Raw genomic sequence first — 20,992 nt, forward strand, 5'->3', positions numbered from 1 at the left:
ATGTGTAGCGAATACGGCTGCATAACAAGAAGCGAAGATGTTTTTTTTTTTTTGGGGGGGGGGGGGGGGGGGGGGGTTTTTTCAAACTTCCAAGGAATTTCAAGGAATTTCCAGTAAGTTGACCAGGTCTAGAACGTTCAGTGTTCACTGGTCCAGGTCTGTGGTCAAACCCCCTTACCTATAATACATACAGTATGTACAATCCATACATGCATGTTGGTTGGGAACCAAAGGTGGTGGAGGTACCAAAGATGGTGGAGGTCAGGGTTGGTGCCTTGGTGGAGGGATGTGAGAGATGTGAGAGGAGGAGGAAGGATGAGGATGAGGAAAAAAGACATATCTAAGCGAGATTTCCCACTTGGAAGTGCTTGGAAGTTGCTTGGGAGTGCTCAATACGTGCTAGGACTTGGATTTAGCTTGAACGCTAATGCCAGGTACCGCCGCTGTTCCCTGTCGTCTTCAACCACTAGAGGGCACACGCTCGCGCGCGCCACAAATGCCCGAGTTTTCTCGGACCCAATTTTAATGTTACTAAAGGCTGCTTTCGGGCTAGCGCAACGCTAAGGATTTAAGGTCTTGATAAGACGATTTGATTGGGTGGAGCACCCTTTAGATCACATGACCTGCTTTTTCAAGTTGTAACTCTTTTTTTTTAGATGGTAGGGAACACACGGGCCATCAACACTTCTTATTCAACCCTTCCAATTCAACCCTTCTAATTCAACCCTTCTTATTCAATTCAACTGATTGAATTGATCGGATTGATTGAATTGATTGAATTGATTGAATTGATTGAATTGATTGATGGATTGGTTGCTTAGATAGCTGATCTACATATCCTGTTGCAAGCCGGCTGGCTGGCTGGCTGGATAGCTGGCTGGATAGCCCGGGCCAGCTCCTCCAACACTGGATCCAAAGCTGGACCTAATAGCTGCTTGAATAACAGATTAAATACCTGATTAACGACTTGATTTGTTGATTGATTAAAAACCTGATTGAATATTGAATCAAAGGGATCAAGGGATCAAGGGATCAACGCAATCAAGGGGATCAAAGGGATCTAAGAGCTGATCAAAGATGTTCCGATCATGTGATCAAAGTCTCGGAACATCTTTAATCAGGTCCTTAATCAGTTCCTAGATCCCTTGATCCCCTTAATCCCTTTAATCTAGTATTCAATCAGGTCTTTAATCAATCAATAGGTCAGGTATTTGATCAGCTATTCAAACAGCTATTCAAACAGCTCCAGCTTTGGATCCAGCGTTGGATAGGCTGGGGTATTGTACATCCTCTAGGTCCCCTAAATCTTCAAATCCGGGCCCCTAGCCCAAACCACACTCAACCTTTTTTCCATCTTGAATAACTTTTGAATCAGATATTGCACCATAGTGAAACCCGTCCCAAATGAAAGTGCATCTAATTGCCGATTGATTGATACCGGTCTTGAATTGATGTGATATCTGGTCATGAAGTTATTCAAGTAAATAGGTGGCAGAACGGGAGGCACGTGATCGCCCTTCAAGCCACACTAAGGGCCCTTAGCGCCCTTGGAGCCCTTAGAGCTAAACCTTATTCAACACTTTCAACCTTAAATAACTTTCTGAGAAATATAGCTGCAAAGGAGCAACCGGATTCAATTGAAAGTGCATTCAATTACCAATTCATTAATACCGCTCTTAGATTGGGGCGATACTTGGCTGAAAAGTTATTTGGGTATATATAACTATTGAAAAGGGCCACGTAATACTGTTTAGGATGACCCCAGGTGGCTTTTAGGGCTCTTAGGCGGCTCTAAAGGCCCTTAATAGCTCTAAAGAGCTCTTAATGTGGCCCCAACGCTAATCACGTGCCCCCATTTTGCCAACCTATTTACTTGAATAACTTTGCAACCATACATCGACTCAGTTCGAGATCCAAATAAATCAATTGAAAATTGAATGCTCTTTCAATTGAATCCGGTTGCATCGTGGTGCCACATGTGGTTGAAAGGTTATTTGATTGGATTGATGTGGGCAGCTGGGGGCACTCACTGGATCACATGACCTGGTTTTTCAAGCTGCAACTCTTTTTTTTATATGGCATGGAATATACAAACCATCAACCCTTCTAACTTAACCCTTCCAATTCAATTCAACTGATTGAATTAATCGGATTGAATTAATCGGATTGAACTGATTGGATTGATTGAATTGATTGATTGATGGACTGACTGATTAAATGCTGCACCTTTCGGATCACGTGACTGCCTGCAACACTTTTTTTGGTATAGTAGGGGCCATCAACCCTTCCAACTGAACTCAATTCAACTGATTGAATTGATCGATTTAGATTGAATTAATCGGATTGGACTGATTGGATTGATTGAATTGATGGATTGATGGATTGATTGATTGAATAGCTGATTTACATATCCTATTGTAAGCTGGCTGGATAGCTGGCTGAATAGCCCGGGCCAGCTTATCCAACGCTGGTTCCAAAGCTGGATCTAATAGCTGTTTGAATAGCTGCTCAACAACCTGATTTATTGATTGATTAAAGACCTGATTGAATACTAGATTAAAGGAATCAAGGGGATTAAGGGGATCAAGGGATTTAAGAACTGATTAAGGACCTGATTAAAGTCACATGACCGGAACATCTTTGCTCAGATTCTCGATCAGCTCTTAGATCCCCTTGATTGCATTAATCCCTTGGTCTCTTTGATTCATTATTCAATTAGGTCTTTAATCACTCAACAAATCAGATCGTTAATCAGGTATTTGATCAGCTATTCAAGCAGCTATTAGATCCAGCTTTGGATCCAGTGTTGGATCCAACGTTGGATGAGCTGGCCCGGGCTATTCAACCAGCTATCCAGCCAGCCAGCCAGCCAGCCAGCCAGCTTGCAACAGGATATGCAGATCAGCTATTCACTCAATCAATCCATCAATTCAATCAATCTGATCAATTCAATCAATCCGATCAATTCAATCAGTCGAATTGAATAAGAAGGGTTGAATAAGAAGGGTTGAATAAGAAGGGTTGAATAAGAAGGGTTGATGGCCGGTGTGTTCCCTGCCATCCCAAAAAAGACAGTGTTGCAGGCTGTCACGTGATCCGAAAGATGCTGCATTCAATCAATCCGTCCATCAACCAATCAACCAATCAACCAATCAATCATCAATCCATCAATCAATCAATCCAATCAGTTCAATCCGATTGATTCAATCCGATCAATTTAATCCGATTGATTCAATCCGATCAATTTAATCAGCTGAATTGAATAAGAAGGGTTCAATTGGAAAGGTTGCATTAGAAGGGTTGATGGCTCCTACAGTCCAAAAAAAAGAGTTGCAGCTTGAAAAAGCAGGTCATGTGATCCAATGGATACTGCACCCAATCAAATCATCGTGTCAAAACCTTAAAAATCTTTTGCGTGGCACTAGCCTGAGAGCAGCCTCTGGGACCCACAATTCCAGTGATTCCAGCCAATCTCGACTTTCTTGCACGGGCTATTGAGGTAATTGAATACATATATTTTCCATTCTTATAACAGCTGTAATAGGTTAATCAGATCTTAATGGCCGCTGACGGATCTGAATGTCTCCAGGGCTTATAATAATATTAAACCTTCAATATTCCTTATTTGAAAGCTTAAGCACTTAATGAGACTTGAAGCTTAAGCACTTTTCCATACGTGTGGCTGCATTTGTGGCTCCCCACGTGGCTTGATAGTCTTGGCAAACCTTCCTCTTTTGCAAAGCCCAAAATTCCTCCCCTAGAGACCCACAAGCTTACGTGAGCAACCATTTGAAGTCTTGGCAAACCTTCCTCTTTTGCAAAGTCCAAAATTCCTCCCCTAGAGACCCACAAGCTTACGTGAACAACATCCCCACCTTCCTAAAGTGGAAAGAGTTTCCTATTTGAGCCTAGCGCGTCTGCTTAGTAAGCCAAATCCCCTTGAGAAAAAAACCGTACAGTAACCCTCGAAAACTCGGGCATTTTCAATGCTCCTGCCTGCTAGCACATATCCATAGCAGTGATAGCACTCTTAAGAGCCACTAAACTCGGGCTATTTTCTTCAGCCAGTAGCACATACAGATACTAGTAGGTAGTAATCTACGGGGCATTAGCGTTGTGATTGGAATCATTGGATACCTAGTACATCATTGTAGGTACCAATTTTATTATTGACCATTATTATTGACCATTATTATTGACCAAAACAACTTGAGCATTAAACAATAATTATGTCTCAACTTCAAACATAACATGGAATAACTAAGTATAAGTATACCTAGTATGAGTTTAAAAAAAGAAGCATTGCTAAGCATAATAGCATAGACATATATCGAGATGCATAGTTGCATACACGATATTAATCCCGGGACCATGAATGCTACATAATAACGTAGAAGGCTTCGGTATAGCAAGTGGAAAAGTAATTATGAGGTGCCTTTTTATAGAACAACAGGTGTCAGGTGGTATTATACTACTGTATGTATAAATCATACTATGTATAAATCAAGACTAATCAATCTCAACACTCAACATCTACCAGTGTGACCACCACTCATAGCCATAAGCCCAGTACACATATAAATCTTGTAGGTTAAGTACTTCCTCCCCTCTTACCAATAAGACATCGAACCCTGGCAGTTCACTCACTTATTGATAAGTCGGACGCTGGAAACAATTTGAACTGCTGTAGATGACACTCTTCCTGGTGACTCGCTTCAAGTCCCCGACTACATAGTATCTGTACCTACCTATTGCACATGAGTTTTAATATAGATCATACAAGAGGCAGATGCAAGCAAGCGGCATGTCAAGGCACTACTACCACCACCACCACCTCCACCACCCCAACCTCCTTACCCTCGCCCCAGACACTATACGCACGCTTTGATTTGCAATATTCGTGAGTACGTTTCACAGCCCGTCGTCTACAGCAGCACATACAGAACCTAGGTAATAGTCCCCTGCTATACGAACCCGAGAACTGAGGCACATATTTCTAGAAAAGGGGGGAAAGGGGGGAAAGGGGAGGAGAAGCATAAATGAGAAGGCATCGTGAAAAGCCCCAGCATCTATATATATCTGTCTGCCTCCTGTCTACCTGTTTCTATACCAGATGTATATGATATAAAATACATAGTTATCTACCGAGATAGATCTGGTAGGTGGATCGATTGCCGCGACCATCGATCCCTACTAGCCGGCTGATCGACAAAAAAGCGATCGACGAAACGAAAGATCAAAATAAAAAAATAAAATAAAAATCAACCACTCTTCGAATCCTGAAACGCGGTTGCAGCCCTATATAGGTTGCCTCGCACGCCCTATGTGTCTGTAATCTTAGTTACAATCTATGATATGAACCTTTGGAATTCTATCATGGGAGCTACGCTGATCAATTTGGGGTCTTTGTTGCTGCTGCTGCTGCTTGCTCTGATCTTCTCAGAACCATCGCAGCTACTTACATACATACATACCTACCTACCTAATGTTGCACCCACTTACTCCCCTTAAATGGTATTGTATTAACACAATGCAACACAACACAATACCTCCAGCTTAGAGCTGTTTCACACCTAACTCAGAGCCCGGAACATTCCCAGAAGTCTGACCTCAGCTTTCATTACATATCTCACCTACCTACATGCATACGAGAATAGAACGACGACAAAATACACCCGAAACCCGACAAAGTTTCCAGTTGTCGAGACGTTCGTTCCCGAACCAACATATGTATGCATTATTGTCTCACACACGCGTGCGTATATTCATGTATGTATATACGTGCCTATGTAATGTAGGTACTAAGTAGGTAAGCAGGTAAGACGGTATAAACTATGACAGACATCATACTAGCCCCCCCCCTCTCTCCCCTATGGTGGAAAGGAGCCAGTACATGCTTAGGTTAGGTAGGTAGGTACTTACTTACATAGCGCCTCATGACAAGACGTGAGACAGCAAACCTCACTGTTCGCTTGCCTCGCCTGAAGAATCTTGAGACATATTGATATTTATATATAGGTTCCCCGTGGACAAACCTTCCAGCTGCAAAGTCCCCTAATCAACCGTGAAACGAGACCAAGTCTCAGCCCAGCTACAGTAGGTACCTACGTACCGTGGTCACATTCATCACGAGATATCTGATGTAGTTGGCAAAACTTGACCGACCCCTATACAAACATGCCAACCTACAACTTTAACAAACGCTATAAATACTTAAATACATAAGGTAGAAGTTAAGTATCTACCTTAGCGTCAAAACCCACTTCGTAGATACCGTATATATACCACATTTATACCGCTTATACCGAAATATCTCTTAAAAAAAGTTAAGGAAATAGATAGGTTATATTTTAGAACGTTCTAAATCAATTAAAACGTTTTATTGATTTTAAACGTATTTAATTAGAAGCGGTATGTTTTTTGCGAGCGGTATTTAAATAGCAGCGGTAATTTTTTAATTAAACGGTAGCAAATTAATTACCGTTCCTTATATATTCCTTTTTTACGAAAAATTAAATATTTACATATTAAGGTATATGTATATATTGCATATATATATTCCTATATTAGATCTTTCATATCATATCAAATCTATTTTCTTTATTTTTTTGTTATTATTTAAAGATATTTTAATTGAAAATTTTACACATATACTAAATTAAACCATGGGCCTATTAACTGATTTACTAATTTACTAATTTACGAATTCTACGAGTTTTACCACTACGCTACAAGGCATTTATTTAATTATTTGCGCGCGCACGTAAGTGGTTTGGTTGTTTTAATATATAAGGGTATCGTGGGCTGGGTCGGGGCCTAAGGCAAACACCAACATTGCCGGCACCATTAAAAAAGCTAATACCATTAAAAAGTATATACATTTCTCCAAAGGTTCAAACAGCTGGAACGTTTCTAAAAAGCTAAAGGTGCTAAAATTTAAGCGGTATATATACTAATATCTATTTAAAGAGCCGTATATTTACGGCTTTACTAAGCTATCTAGTATATATACGGCTCTACTTTTAAGAACTGTATATATACCGGTTAAATAAATAAAGCGTTTTAAGACAATAAAACGTCTTAAATAAAAGTAGTAGAAATATTGGTTTATTTGGGAGTTGTTTAATATTTTAACATTTCGAAATGGATGCGGTTTTATGAAATTAAGAAGTATATTTACGGTGGATAATTGCAAGCGGAATATATGCGGTAAACGCGAACCCCCCATACTCCCCTATGTATCATATACATCACTGCGCAAAAATACATCTAATATCGCTTGTTCATGTAGGTATATATTGGAGGAGAATACCATCATCCTTTATATTTGTGGCGAGAACTGTCTAGATATATACCTAAATGCTATATATAGGTAGACTGAGAAGTACATTAATATTCAAGCTAGTTCTATACCCGGAACGCCATACAATGCAGTGGCGTATAAGCCGTCCGTCTTCGTCAAACGACATAGAAGCATCCGACTCGTGGGGAATCTCTTTTTAGACCATGGAAAAAAAAAACATTAACCATGACAGCGTGTATAGGTGCCATTATTTTCTTTCGTCCGTTTCTTACGTATGACGTATGTCATATGAAATATATTATCGAGTCTTTTCCAAGCTCTGCAAGTGGACCAATTCGGCGTATCTTCCATTCTTCCTCATTAGCTCAGGGTGTGTGCCCTCCTCCACGATCCTGCCTTGGTCGAACACATAGATAATGTCGGCCTTCTGGATCGTGCTCAAACGATGCGCGACCGCGATCGTAGTCCGGCCCTTGGCGGCCTTGTCTAGGGCCGCCTGGACCACATGCTCCGACTCGGAGTCTAGAGCACTAGTCGCTTCATCTAGGAGCAAAATCTTGGGGTCGCGGATCAGCGCACGCGCAATAGCGATACGCTGTTTTTGGCCACCTGATAGCAAGGCACCCTTGCTGCCCACTATCGTATTGAAGCCGTCTGGAAGGGACATGATGAAATCATAGATATTGGCTTCCTGACACGCGAAATTGATCGCCTCGTCAGTAACGTCATCCCGAGAGGAGCCGAGAATAATGTTTTCCTTGATCGTGCCTTGATACAAAGTTGGTTCTTGGGAGACGAGCGCGATGAAAGATCGGTACTGGTTCACGTTTAGAGAGCTAATCTCCTTGCCATCGACGTACACACCACCGACAAGCGGGTCGTAGAATCGTTCCAAGAGAGCGATTGTCGTACTCTTTCCGCAACCAGACGCACCAACCAACGCGACATATTGGCCGGGACGGATTGTCAAATCCAAACCACGTAGCACAGGTTGCTCAGGTCGAGTTGGATACCGGAAATGGACATCTCGGAATTCAATAGTGCCGTCGACCGATTCAACCGGGGCTCCATCTTCGGACCACGTATCAATAGTTGGCTTTCGATCGAATAGCGTCTTGAGCTCACTTGCCGCCTGGTGCGCCTTGCCCATATCAGGAGCAAATGAGAAGATAGCACCAGCTGACTGGGCGCCATAGATGACGGACATGAAGCAGACAAAGAACTGGAAGAGGTCGTACTCAGCCTTGCCAATTAGAGTACCGCCGTACCAGAAGCCAAGGGCAAAGGCCAGGAAGAGGAATGACTGAGCAGCAGCATAGAGTAACGATGACTTGAGAACGGATATCAAGCTAGATCTCTGCTGAAGAGCAAGCGAGTGTTTGTACTGCGCCAAGACATCATCTTCTCGGGTGAGAGATGCAACGGTGCGGATCGCGGATATGGCCTCAGATGCAAACGAAGCGCTTTGCTCATACGCCGTTCTGGAGCGTCGTTGAAAGTGTGCAAGCATGTAAAAGCGGAAGAATCCACATGCAAGCAGAACCGGGACTGTGGCGATACAGACGAGAGCCAATTTCCAGCCGAACGACAAAGCAACAACCATTGCGGAAACAAGTGTCGTGGTAACCATAAACAATGTCCCGAGGGTAATACCACTGAGGCCAGCTACGTGAGTGGTCTCAGTTGATAAGAATGACGTGAGAGCACCAGCAGTATTCTCGTCCTTGTCGAAGAAGGCCACATCCTGGCGGAGCATGGTCCGGAAAGCCCGATCCCTGACACGGTGAACGAGTCTTTCGGAACACTTGGCAAAAGCAATGCCATGCGACATTTGACTTATGAGCATGACGAATGCGAGCATAAGAAACATGGCACTCCAGAAGTCGCTGTCTTTTTTGACCTGTGCACGATTCTCGGGAGTAAGGGGTACAGCCAAGGTCTAAATCAAAGTTAGTCAAATGAGCTATAAACGACAACATTCGCCTGCAGTTAAGAACACTCACTAAAATTTGCTTGGCGAAGAAGAATGCTTGAGTCGGGTTGCCACCTCCAGAGATGATGGACCAGAACAAGCCCCATACCATTAGTTTCCATTCTTGTTTGTTGAAAGATGCGATGAGCTTGATCAAAGTCCATAAGCCATACTTGGGTGACTCCTCAGATTTGCGGCCTTGAAGAACCTTACTAGAAGCGGACCCTTGAGTGGCTGATCGGTTCAGTTTGTCGTGAATGTTGTCATCGGGGTCTTCGATGTAGTCGGTCTCGGATCCCTTTCTGGAAGCTTTGCGAATAAGAGTCTCGTCACGAGCGTCAATTTCCTCTTGCTCCTCCACCGTCAGCTCATTTACCGCAGCGATATTTTGTGCGCTGACTAGCTTTGCATATGCCCCGTTGAGTCCCAACAGCTCGTCGTGTGTACCCTGTTCAACGATAGAGCCATGCGACATGACCACAATGTTGTGAGCATCCCTGATAGTAGAAAGACGATGAGCAATGGTAATGGTTGTACGACCCTCTGCGGCGACTTCCAATGCTGCTTGAACGACGCCTTCTGACTTGGTATCTAATGCACTTGTAGCTTCGTCGAGTAGGAGGACTAGGGACAAAATTAGAAAATTAGAAAATGTACACTTGGGTTGGTTTGGTTTAGAGGCGCTTACTTTTAGGATCCGAGACAATGGCTCGAGCAATGGCAATGCGTTGTTTTTGACCACCAGACAGTAAGAATCCACGTTCACCAACGTTTGTCTCATAACCCTCTGGCAAGGCCGAGATAAAGTCGTGAGCGTTGGCCTTTTTGGCTGCCTCGATAACTAGTTCTTTCTGTTTGTCCTCGCTCTCGTTCTCGAATTTTGTGCCGATGAGACCATGGCATATATTCTTATAGATTGTTGTACCGAATAGTGTGGGCTCCTGGCTGACGAGGGACATTTGCTGGCGTAACCAACGGAGATTCAATGTGCTAATGTCATGGCCATCCAAGAATACCTTTCCTGCGACGGGATCGTAAAATCGTTCTACCAAGCCCACGATTGTACTCTTTCCAGAACCAGAAGTTCCAACCAAAGCTGTCGTCTTGCCGGCCGGGACCTCTAGTGTTACATCCTGCATGACCACAACTTCTGGCCTGGACGGATAAATGTGCTTCACGTTCTCTAGGCGAATTGTACCAACAACCTTCTCCAGCTTTTCTCCATCTTCCCTACTAGGGTCCAATGGAGACATGCGGTCGATGGTGTTGAATATCTTGGCGGCAGCCGCAAGCGCAGTCCCGAAGGCCTGGAGGTTGGGCGCAACGTTGCCCAAATTGAAGGCACCGATCATGATAGACATCATAATGATCAGAACAGTGGATAGAGGGATAGTGCCCTCGACATAATATTGGCTGCCCATCCAGAAACTCAATCCGTAGTTCAAGTATATAATCCACATCATACCAGCGACCATGATGGCGATCGCGGCAGCTTTTCTGAAGCCGTAGTACTCGGCTCGGATTAGATGGGTATCATATTGCTTTGATAATGTGTCCTGGGTACCGAAAGCGACGGCATTTCGAATAGAGCTGATGACCTCCTCCGCAACACTGCCTCCTGTCGCATAGGCCTGTATCGAGTTTTTGGTAAACTTGACAACGAATCGAGACCCAATTCCCATATCCAAGATCAGGGCAACAATGACGCAACACAGGATGAGGGTCAATTTCCAATAGAAGACAAAGCCAATGACGAAGGCAGATATAAAAGTTGCAATGGCCGTTAGCGTTAGTCCTACCTTCTCGGAAATGCCCTCCTGAATTAGGTTCGTGTCAGCGGTGATACGGGTAGTGACTTCGCCAGCACCAAGCTTGTCGAAGAAACCGATATTTTGACGCATGCAGCTTTCGAGGTAATGCTCCCGAATCTTGGCACTGATGTGCTCGCCAGTGTAGATGAAGCCGACAGTGGCCACGTAGATAGTGATGAACTCGCCGATAGCCAGGTAGATGAAATACAGCACGAGGCTAGTCATCTCGCCCATGAAGTCGTCGTATGATACGGTGCCTAGGAAAAACCCCTGAAATGTGTTTTGAAGATTACCAAAAATGACTGTCATGAGTGGCAAGGCGGCACCACCAGCAATAGCACCGATAGCGCTCACAAACATGATAATAAGGTCATTTCTCGAGGAGTATCGGTAGAGAGTAGCGACACCTGTCTTCACCTCGGGCGTTATGACTTGTCTCTTGAGGATCTCGGCCTCGTTAGCAGGCAGGTGGCTGAAGGGATCGTCTGAGTCTTGAGTCGGCTGGATGACTTTGGAATCGGCCTTCTCCATTGCGTTTCCAGATCCTAGAGAGCCTTCTTCCTTTCCAGGAGCGGCATCTGTAGCTGAGTCGCCATGACTGGAAGTGCGAGCCGAGGGACCATCGGCGGCTGCCATCTGAGGCTTCTCTGATATGTCGTCGGCCATGGATGAGTTGCGCTCAGTAGGCACGAGCTTGAGTCGATAGGGTCAGATGGATGGATGATTTGCGCCGGGGGAGAGTAACCAAAGAATGATAATAATAAATTAACGAGAGAAAAAAAAAAAGGTCGATCCAAGATCGGTACAAAGGCGGCAAAGAGCAAGAACCAGGCGGGAAATGTAATGCGCCCACACCCTCTCTTATTTATTTAAAGTTTTGTCGAATTTTGTTTCCTTGTTCGTTTGTTTCGGATCGTTCCTTCATCAAACACTCATCCACTCACCAGATATACCTTGAATATACCTTGAATGCTGTAGTCTAGTATGTATGATGATGTATTAAGCGCGGTCGTCTCTTCGCAGGTATGTACATGTACATAGATCCTATGCACTATGTATTAATACCTATGTATGCAGCTCAAGCCTCAAGTGTGTTCAGAGTCTAGTACCTATGTAGCCTACTTCAATGTTAGGATTCAAGTGAACCCCGGTTTCTGGGCATTGAAGTGTCGGACGCTGGATCTCTTTATACTAGTTTATACAATTGGCGATGGATACTTTACAATCAAAAAGTAGGTGGCAAGAACCCGGATTTCATGAATCAGATATAATACGAATTCCGAGCAGGATCTTTCCAAACCACCTATCTTATGAAACGGATAGATATAATGTCCGAGGATTGAAGATAGCCTTAGATAGGGTAGCTTGTTACCTAGGTAGCGAGGGAGGTATGGGTGACCCAATGAAATTTTTTTATTTTTTATACAGCGGAATGTCAAAATACCGAGCACAACTTTTATCTTTTATGTGTACTATTGTAGCTTTCCCTGTAGCTTTACACTCGGCATCTTTACTCAAAAGGGATGATAGTACCGAGCTCTGTCCAATCAACGCCTCAAGTTGTTTGCCTGTCCATGGATGTGCTACCTACTGGGTACTTAGTACTTACGAATAGGTGTACGAATAGGTACACACATATACGAGCTATGCGACACTACCTAGTAGCTTCACCATTTCCATGCTGTTTCTTCACTAATCAACCTTGTTTTAGCGATCTCATTTTACATTAATATCATTGATCTACTATGTACTATGCCGTACATATCTAACTAGTAATAAGTAAGGGGCGTAAATTAACACCAGCATTGAGGGTATTCGGCCGTTATAGATTCCTGCAGTTCTACCACTGCTAGACTTGGAGGATTCAATTCGGATAGAAACCACCTACCTACATCCACAGGTATGTAGGTAGGTATGTAATATGTAGTTAATCATACATCGGAAACGTTGCATGGACCTGTAGCGGTAGAAGTTATAGGCGAAAGAGTCACACACCGCCCATGATCTTCTATAGTATTCTACAAACAGCAAATGCCGCGAATGATGCGGCATACATTACGGGTGATAAAATAGGTAGGTGTTATCTGCGTAAGTCGGATTGCTTACATTGATTGTATGTATGCACATAAGTGCCCCGATGTAGATGATGCATTCTGCGTCAACATTCGAATCTGACATATGTACATAGGCATCTACAATTCTACAGTACATACAGTACCTGATCCTACATCTGTCGCCCGGATGAGTCTAGCTAAGGAAGCGAAAGCGAAGTCGGTTAAGTCTAATAGCTCAGAACTTCAAATTAGCATACCTAGTAGTTATGTACAATAACTAACTAGGTAGTTTACAAAATCACAAGATTCGGCATTCAATGTTGTTCAGGTAATTTCTCAACAATCATTGAACAATGATTCCAAGGCCAATCAATGTACCTAGGTAGTTTGGGGAAGTGGGTATTGATGTTCCTCGGTTCCAGAGTTTTTTTGGTCTAGAAGGGTTCTTCGTTTTCGTATATTACAATTTACATGTAGTGTATTTTACTTGTATGCGGCTAGCATGCTGCATTGGGACTTCAAATGTTTATACTTGAACGCGCGAATCCGCAATCGTCGTATACATGTGGACCTAGGTAAGTATAAGTACATAGATGCATATATGATATTATGTATTATGTAATGATCAACCTGACATTCAAACATTCAAAAACAATTGATTTGAAGTATTCAATGTTGATACTCAAGTGCTATCAACATGAATAACTACTAGGTACTAGGTATGTCTACATACACACATACATATGCATAGGTACATATATGTACATACTACGCCGTATTGTATATCATGCTGTGTCACGCAACGTCAGATCCTGGTGATAGAAACCCGGGCATCGGCATAGTGGGGAATGACCGGACTTTCAACAGACTCTGGACGCTCCGTTCGGTACCTACTGTACTATTAGGTATTTTTCAAACACCCCCTTACTAAACGCTCATGTCTTTTCAACAATACAGTGGATAGTATCTAGTAATATATATTATTTTCCTAAATCCTTCATTGGTTTATTATTCATTATTCACTTGGTCCCGGGTACGGCATGATCCGATTATGAAGGATTCCAGGATTCTAGCTAAGAAAACCTTATCTTACATTACAACCGAGATCCTTCAAGTTCTTTTAATCTGTAGCAGATAACTAGGTAATTATGTAATCCAAAGTAGAGTGCGGCTGACATTTCAAGTTTCAAGACGTTACCTAGTAGTTATGTACATAACATCTATGTACTGGGTACCTAGTTAGTGCACGCATTCAAGTCTTTCAGCTGATACATTAAGTAAGCGTCTACAATTCGTACTAGACTACTAGTAGTATATTACCTAATATCTACAATTCCACATGAGTCACATGCACTCTATGACGAGGCGACGAACAAAAGAGAGATCAATAACTAATCGATTTCAGCCTCGCCTAAGAAGTTGCCAGCTATAGGTCACTGTGTACTTCCAATCAAACAATTCAAGCCTGCCAACTGTCCTTTTTCCAACTCAACAAAAACCCATTCTGGCCTGACACTAACACCTAGAAACTCATGGCTACATTCGGTGCGCCATCACCCTGCGCAATATGAACACAGAGCTCAGCAAGCTCATCTCAGCTTAGCATTATCCCAGCCAACAAGCCACTTCAATACAATATATATCCATAACGCCTGGCACGATCGATCGATACCCAACCTCACCAACCATGCCACGCCTCCACGCCCCCTCGACCCTCCTCTCCCTCCTCCCCCTCCTCCTCCTCCTCACCACCCCCGCCCTCAGTGCCTCCAAGCCCTCAAACGCCATCCTCCTCTCGGACGTACAATCCCTAACCCTCCGCGGCAGCGGCGCGCAAACCGCTCACCGCCGCCTGCCCTCCGTCCCCCAACTGCGCTGCGTATCCTCTCCCGCCATCTGCAAGCTGCACGAGATCGACGTGATGCGCTGCACGAACCAGGGCTCCGCCTACGACGCCGAGGACGTGCAGTGGTCGTGCGCCGCCTCCTTGCCGCCCGAGCTCAAGCTCGGCAGCACCGACGTCGCCTGCGAGGGGTACTCCCGCCCCGACGACGCATACGTGCTGAAGGGCAGCTGCGGCGTCGAGTACCGCCTCGTGCTCACCGAGCACGGCGAGCAGAAGTTCCCCGAACTAGCCAATGGCGGCGGCGGCGGCGGTGGTGGGTGGTGGGGGTCGGGCAGCAGTAGTAGTGGCGACGCTGGCAAGGACGAAGAAAAATCAGGCCCCGCTGCCATACTCTTCGGCATCATATTCGCCCTTGTTTGCTGCTGGATCGTGTACAGCGCGTGTATTGCCGCCAATGATAATAGACGCCCTGGTGCAGCGCGTAGACCGGGTAATAATAACTGGTTTGGAGGCGGAGGCGGCGGCGGCGGCGGTGGATTCAATCCTGGGTTCGGGCCAGGGGGAGGAGGTGGTGGTTGGGATGATCCTCCGCCGCCGTATTCGAAATCTACAACAGCGCAAAGTCAAGGTTGGCGGCCTGGGTTTTGGTCCGGCATGGCGGGGGGCGCAGCCGCTGGGTACGCGGCAGCGGCAAGCCGAGGCAACAACCGACAAGAAACACATAGTTCCGGCTCCGGCTGGGGAGCAGGTCCCTCCAGCTCACCGTCTTTTAGCAGATCAAATTCCCAGTCGACATCCTCTGCGAGATACGAGAGCACCGGGTTTGGTTCAACAAGCCGTAGATAGCTTGAGAAGGATTCAAATACGTAGTTACTATTAGGGTATGAATGGATTTTTACAAAGCATTCGATGAATTCATGTCTTCTACTTCTTATCCTGTGACACACACAGCTCATTTGCAAATGCGAGTGATGCATGTACATCTTATGAGAGTTGTTCGACCTCTCGTACACGCATACCACCGTAGTCTCCTTCCAAACTCATAAGCAGGTCGCAATTAGTTCAAACCAAATCCCCTGACTGGACATTCGGATATCTGAAATCAAGGCCGCATCAATTGGCTCTCGTGTAGAACTCCTCCGTGTGAACCACTATATTATGTACATCAAGTTACACAAGACAACGCCCCCTTTCTCTTCAAAGTATTTTACAGTTTCATGGTCAGTTATTCTGCAGATGCTTGCTCGGCTCCCTATAGATGGACCGTCATCGCATCTGATTTGTCGAATGATTTGCTGCAGGCTGGGCACTTTCTCATTCGGTTAGAAAGTCTGTCTTCGACACATCCTCGGCAGAATATATGTCCACATGTACGTAGAACCGTGTTTTTGAAGTCCTTCTTACAGATAGAACAAGTTGCCATACTCTGATATAATAGTTAGAAAATAGAACCAAAGTACTATGGGGATCTTTTTTTGGACATTAGACTTACTCGCAGCATTTCCTCTTCCTCGGAGGAGTTGCTCAGGCTCTTGACCTTCCACTTATCGCGATCCTTTGCGGTAGAGTCGAGACGCACCTTCAGCTTCTCTACTTCAGCTTCAAGTGTAGCGGCGCGTTCTTTGGCAACAGCAGTGCTGGAATCTTTTGACTTGGCTAGATTCGCTAGCTCTACAACTTGCTGCTTTAGGGCATCAAGTCGTCGTATCACCTCGTTGTTGGAAACCTCAAGCCTCTTGTTGTCGGCCACAATTGAAGCGTTCGTCTGCTTCAAATCGGCTAATTGCTTATCTAGATTGGTCACAAGCGTTCGATTATGTGCTTCGACCTCCTTCAGTTGAGAGATGATTTCTGAACTTTTACTGTTCTGAGTACGCAACTTTTGAATTGCTTCACCCTTCAAGTCGCCATCTTTGCGCGCCGTGAAATACTTCTGGTCTGCCTTGCTCTTCTCCGCAATGGCAAGAGCGATACGGTCTTCCATAGTAGCGAGATCCATGACCTTCTTGTGCGCCAGAGCCTGGAATTTCTTCACTGCACTCGTCATGCCGGGCAATTCACTCTCGATCGAGTCATAGTTCTTGGCCAACTTTTTGTATTTGTCTCGGAGTTCTTCGAAAGAGAGAGCCTCGATTTCTGGTCGTTCCGTCATATCGACATCTTCGGTGGGTCGCAGTCGTTGCACTTCGGATTCCAATGCCGTGATTCGATCTTCCTTGGCACTCACAAGTTCCTTCATGTGATCATAGGATGTCTTCTCTTGTTCCTTACTCGCCCTAAGCATTGTCACGTCTGCGTGAAGCTCGTCTCTCGCGGATCGTACTCGCGCAAGTGTGGTATCTGCTTGTTGAAGTTGGTCCTCAAGTTCCGCAATGAGAGCCTGTGCCTCGTTTTCGACCTTCCGACGACTAGACTCTCGCTCAGCTTCCAATTTCTCAGCTGAGGCTCTCAGGCTCTTGTTGTCTGCTTCTAGGCTGTTAACCTTGCGGATGAGTTCCTCCATCTGGGATCTAAACATCTTGAAGACTTCTGTGCGGGAGTAATCCTCGTCAGTTAAGTTCGTCAGCCTAGTTTGCACAGCAGTAAGCTCCTCCTGAAGACTTTTGTTTTGCGCAAATGCGGACTCAAGCTGCTCCTTCTGTCGTTCCACGACTGCACTAGCCTCACGAAGAGCTGTTTGTAACCCCTCGTTATTCGTGTTGCTCTCATGTGGCGCCATGCCATTTTCCTGGTCACCACTCATAGCAGGTCGGACGGTGACGTGGTTCAATGCTTGTTGTTCTAGTTTTTGGACTTGGGCACTTTTAGCCCGGTCAAGCCGTCTCTCGGCCTTCATGTATCGAAGAGTTGCAGTGTTCAGCTGATCAGAGAGACTGTCCTTATCAGAGGCAAGACGATCGAGCTTAACTAAGAACTCTTTCTGTTGGGCTAGAAGAGAGTTGACCTGCTTTTCCAGGTTCGCGATATCGGGGGCGACCTGGTCACGAGATGAGCCAACACGACCAAGTATTGTCTCAACCATTTTCTTGATAATCGAGGCCTTCTCGCTCAAATGGGACTCGAGTTCCTCCAGGTCTTTAAATTGGGTTTGTGTGGGAAAGGGGTTGCCTAAGCATGGTTTCAGTATAATACGAGACATATAAAATATCGGGGGCTCCTACTATTGGTTCCTTGCTGGAAGGGTATGGTCCCTTCGATCACCAACTCGATCTCTTGTAGCAACTATCGTCAAAATCAGCCTTATCCTGTAGTTCCTAGGCTTAGGGAACCAGACGCACCTGTAACCACCAGTTGTCGATAACTCGGATGTGGTCATCATGATATGCAGATCGTTTCTGCACTTCATCAAGGTGAGACTCTAGTGTGTTCTTCTCGCGTTTGTACTCAAGCATTTGCCGGTAAATGGCATCCTTCTGGTAGTCCTATCCATTCCAAATCTGTCAGCGACTCTATCTCCTTTGTATATATCAAGCGGGCTAGCGGGAATGTACGTCATAACGAGGCAACTCGGATCAGGCTGCACGGTAAAGGGCGGAAGGATATCAGAATATGAGAAGGTGGTAGGGTGAAACGCCGATGACAGCAGAGCCGCGCATCAGTACTGAAAAGGTGAGTATTATGTCCCGACGATGACGTGAAACAAAGGCTACAAATGATCTCGTGGCTGGGGTGGAGTCGTATGATGCTGACGACAATGCGTTTGGCAGCCGTGATTGTGAAGATAGAATTGTTTCAAGGAAAATAAAGTCGCGACCGTGACACTTACCTCTATCCAAGCCTCGTCCTTCGCGTCGCCGTCATCTTTGGATTTGCTACCGCCATTGACAGCCTGTCGCTTACTGGGAGGTGCGATGTCATCAGTGTTGCTGAGGGCAGGACGCTTACGGTCCTCCATCTTGACGCGAGTCGATAGAGGCGCAGTAGTAGGCGAGGTCGACAGAGGCATCAGAATATAAAATTATAAGCGTGGATAGTGTTGTTGGCCAAGTTGCGGGAAGATGAGCGAGAGGTAGAGAACGGTCAAGCGAATGGGGTCGGCAAAAAGGAGAGAAGTTGGTGTAAAAAAGGGAAAAAAAAGGTCGAAGGTAATGCAAAGCCAGATCAGTCACTACAGAGTTAGATTCGATCGGAACTTCAAGGAAAATAATAATAATAATAGTACAAGTGCCGCCGCAAGTAAAAGGTCGAGATTGTATAGAGATAGGGAGGGAGTACGCCTTGGCGCCGATGGAAGGCAAATTGTCGTCAAAGGAACGTAGGAAGAAGGGATTGGGAAGGAGGAGAAGAAGGATAGGACTGGGTGATGGTAGGTTTGTTGAACGAAAAATCGAAGTTGAAATCCAGAAAAAAAAGCCACTAATCTAGATTAGGACGAAGACATATGTAACGGCCAGAGTAAGTGAGAGCCCTGGAGGGATTGAGAGACTGGAGCACTCCAGCAGGGCTCTCTGAGTCTCTGGGAGAGAGAGAGAGAGCCCCATAGATTAGGTACAGTCATAGCATCCATGATCCATCCATGGGTGCCCCCAGGTGACTTTCTAGGTGACCTTTCAGGCACATATGTAGTGACTGTAGTAGTAGAGAAGTTATGGCAAGTATTTTGCTTGTATCATGTGCTATTAGCTATATATATCAAGTACTTATAGACTACTTAACGCACATGTGTATAATACATCATGGATGGATTCAACGGTAAGGAAACGTTTAACTTTCAAAATTCAATGTTGAAGTACATACATACTAACCTTAGGTTACTAGGTAACTACATACGCTAGTACTAACATTAAAAAAGACATGCCTCAAACTTTAGTAGAATAAGTAATTTCATCCCACTACCCCCACCTACCATACCACCTACTAAATAGTTCATGTATTGTACAGTATGTAGGTTAGTAGTTACCACCTTCCATCAAACAAATCATTTCAAGTATTTCGTTCTTTTTCATCCTTCATCCTTCAACCTTCGAACTTCAAAATTTTGATGCTCCTTCTACGGCAACCACTTAACCAACATTAAACCCTCTTCCCACTTGAGGTTTCCTAATATCCAGTGTCGAATACCCAATTCCATAATCGAACAGGAAACCACTTTCGTCCAGCCCACCATCATCAAGGCAATGTAAGGAATGCGCAATCGGGCATAGTAGCCATGAGTTCTATGTTCAAGAAGACTGGAGGCTTGTCCTTCAAGCCGAAAGCTGCTCCTCGCCGACCTGGAGCTGCTGCATCTGCAAATAAAAATACAGCCCAGACTCCACCAGCCGATTCATCGCAAGCATCAACTCCCGCACCTTCTTCCGTTCCTCCTCCTCCTGCTCTTAGTCCCGATCCTTCCGTTGCCCCATCGGTTGAGTCATCTAGTCGCGAACCAGGAGGAACTACTCAGGACGCTTCGAAGGAAACACCCAGAGAGGCTCTACCAGTAGAGACAGAAAAGTCGCTCGTCAGAGATCAACAAACTCCTGCAGTACAAACCTCGCTCCAGCCAACCGCGATCCCGCCAGCTTTGAAAACCTCGGAAGTATCTTCGGCACCCATTGCTAAGCCATCTGATCAGGTACCTTCTGCACCAACTACACCATCTAGCGAGGAAGCCACACGAACAACCCCAGATCCCAGTGCAGAGAAGCCCTCCCGGCAGCCGCGCCCAGTCTCGATCCCGCCATCGACCGAGCGAATCACACGACCAACACCAGGACCAGTTGTTTCTGCACCAGCAAATCCACCAACTACTCGTCGAGAGGCATTTAGTCCTACCAGCTCTGTAGTTGAATCCGGCACAACTACTCCTGTTCCTATAGAGGCAACGAGGCTGCTAACACCAGCTCCTTCTATTCCGATACAAGACGCAGATGCACCACCAACAGCTCCTCCCTCTCCAGCCCATGTTTCCGACACTATTGCCGTATCTGCCCCGGTTGATGAACCTCCCGTCGCTGTCCCGAAGAAGAAAGCCCCTCGCAAGCGCAAAACCCCTACGACTAATGGTGATGCTGGCTCAGAAGG

The 20,992-nt window shown here is 45.2% G+C and overlaps 2 protein-coding genes across 2 annotated transcripts; one reads left to right on the forward strand and one right to left on the reverse strand.

Annotated features, from left to right (window-relative positions):
- Positions 1-7,488: 7,488 nt before the first annotated feature.
- On the reverse strand, positions 7,489-11,984 carry GGS25DRAFT_126192 (P-loop containing nucleoside triphosphate hydrolase protein). The gene is made up of 3 exons (XM_049256185.1): positions 9,964-11,984; positions 9,307-9,899; positions 7,489-9,242 (listed from the first exon to the last, which is right to left on the reverse strand). The coding sequence occupies exons 1-3, from the start codon at positions 11,750-11,752 to the stop codon at positions 7,602-7,604; spliced, it is 4,023 nt and encodes a 1,340-aa protein (XP_049120171.1). The 5' UTR covers positions 11,753-11,984; the 3' UTR covers positions 7,489-7,601.
- A 2,678-nt stretch (positions 11,985-14,662) lies between these two features.
- Positions 14,663-15,891, forward strand: GGS25DRAFT_476127 (uncharacterized protein). Its single transcript, XM_049259770.1, has 2 exons — positions 14,663-14,685; positions 14,744-15,891. Exon 2 carries the CDS (start codon positions 14,828-14,830, stop codon positions 15,830-15,832), a length of 1,005 nt encoding a protein of 334 aa, XP_049120172.1. The 5' UTR covers positions 14,663-14,685; positions 14,744-14,827; the 3' UTR covers positions 15,833-15,891.
- Positions 15,892-20,992: the final 5,101 nt, after the last annotated feature.

Source organism: Hypoxylon fragiforme, assembly GCF_022984875.1.
Source record: "Hypoxylon fragiforme strain CBS 206.31 chromosome Unknown GGS25scaffold_2, whole genome shotgun sequence".
Classification (NCBI taxonomy): domain Eukaryota; kingdom Fungi; phylum Ascomycota; class Sordariomycetes; order Xylariales; family Hypoxylaceae; genus Hypoxylon; species Hypoxylon fragiforme.

Excerpts from the sequence above, each read along its gene's own strand:
- GGS25DRAFT_476127 (XM_049259770.1), top strand. The coding sequence starts at position 14,828 with ATGCCACGCCTCCACGCCCCCTCGACCCTCCTCTCCCTCCTCCCCCTC.
- GGS25DRAFT_126192 (XM_049256185.1), bottom strand. The coding sequence starts at position 11,752 with ATGGCCGACGACATATCAGAGAAGCCTCAGATGGCAGCCGCCGATGGT. Across the intron at positions 9,900-9,963 it reads CATTGTCTCGGATCCTAAAA|TCCTCCTACTCGACGAAGCT; the intron begins GTAAGCGCCTCT and ends TTTTGTCCCTAG. Across the intron at positions 9,243-9,306 it reads TCTTCGCCAAGCAAATTTTA|ACCTTGGCTGTACCCCTTAC; the intron begins GTGAGTGTTCTT and ends ACTTTGATTTAG.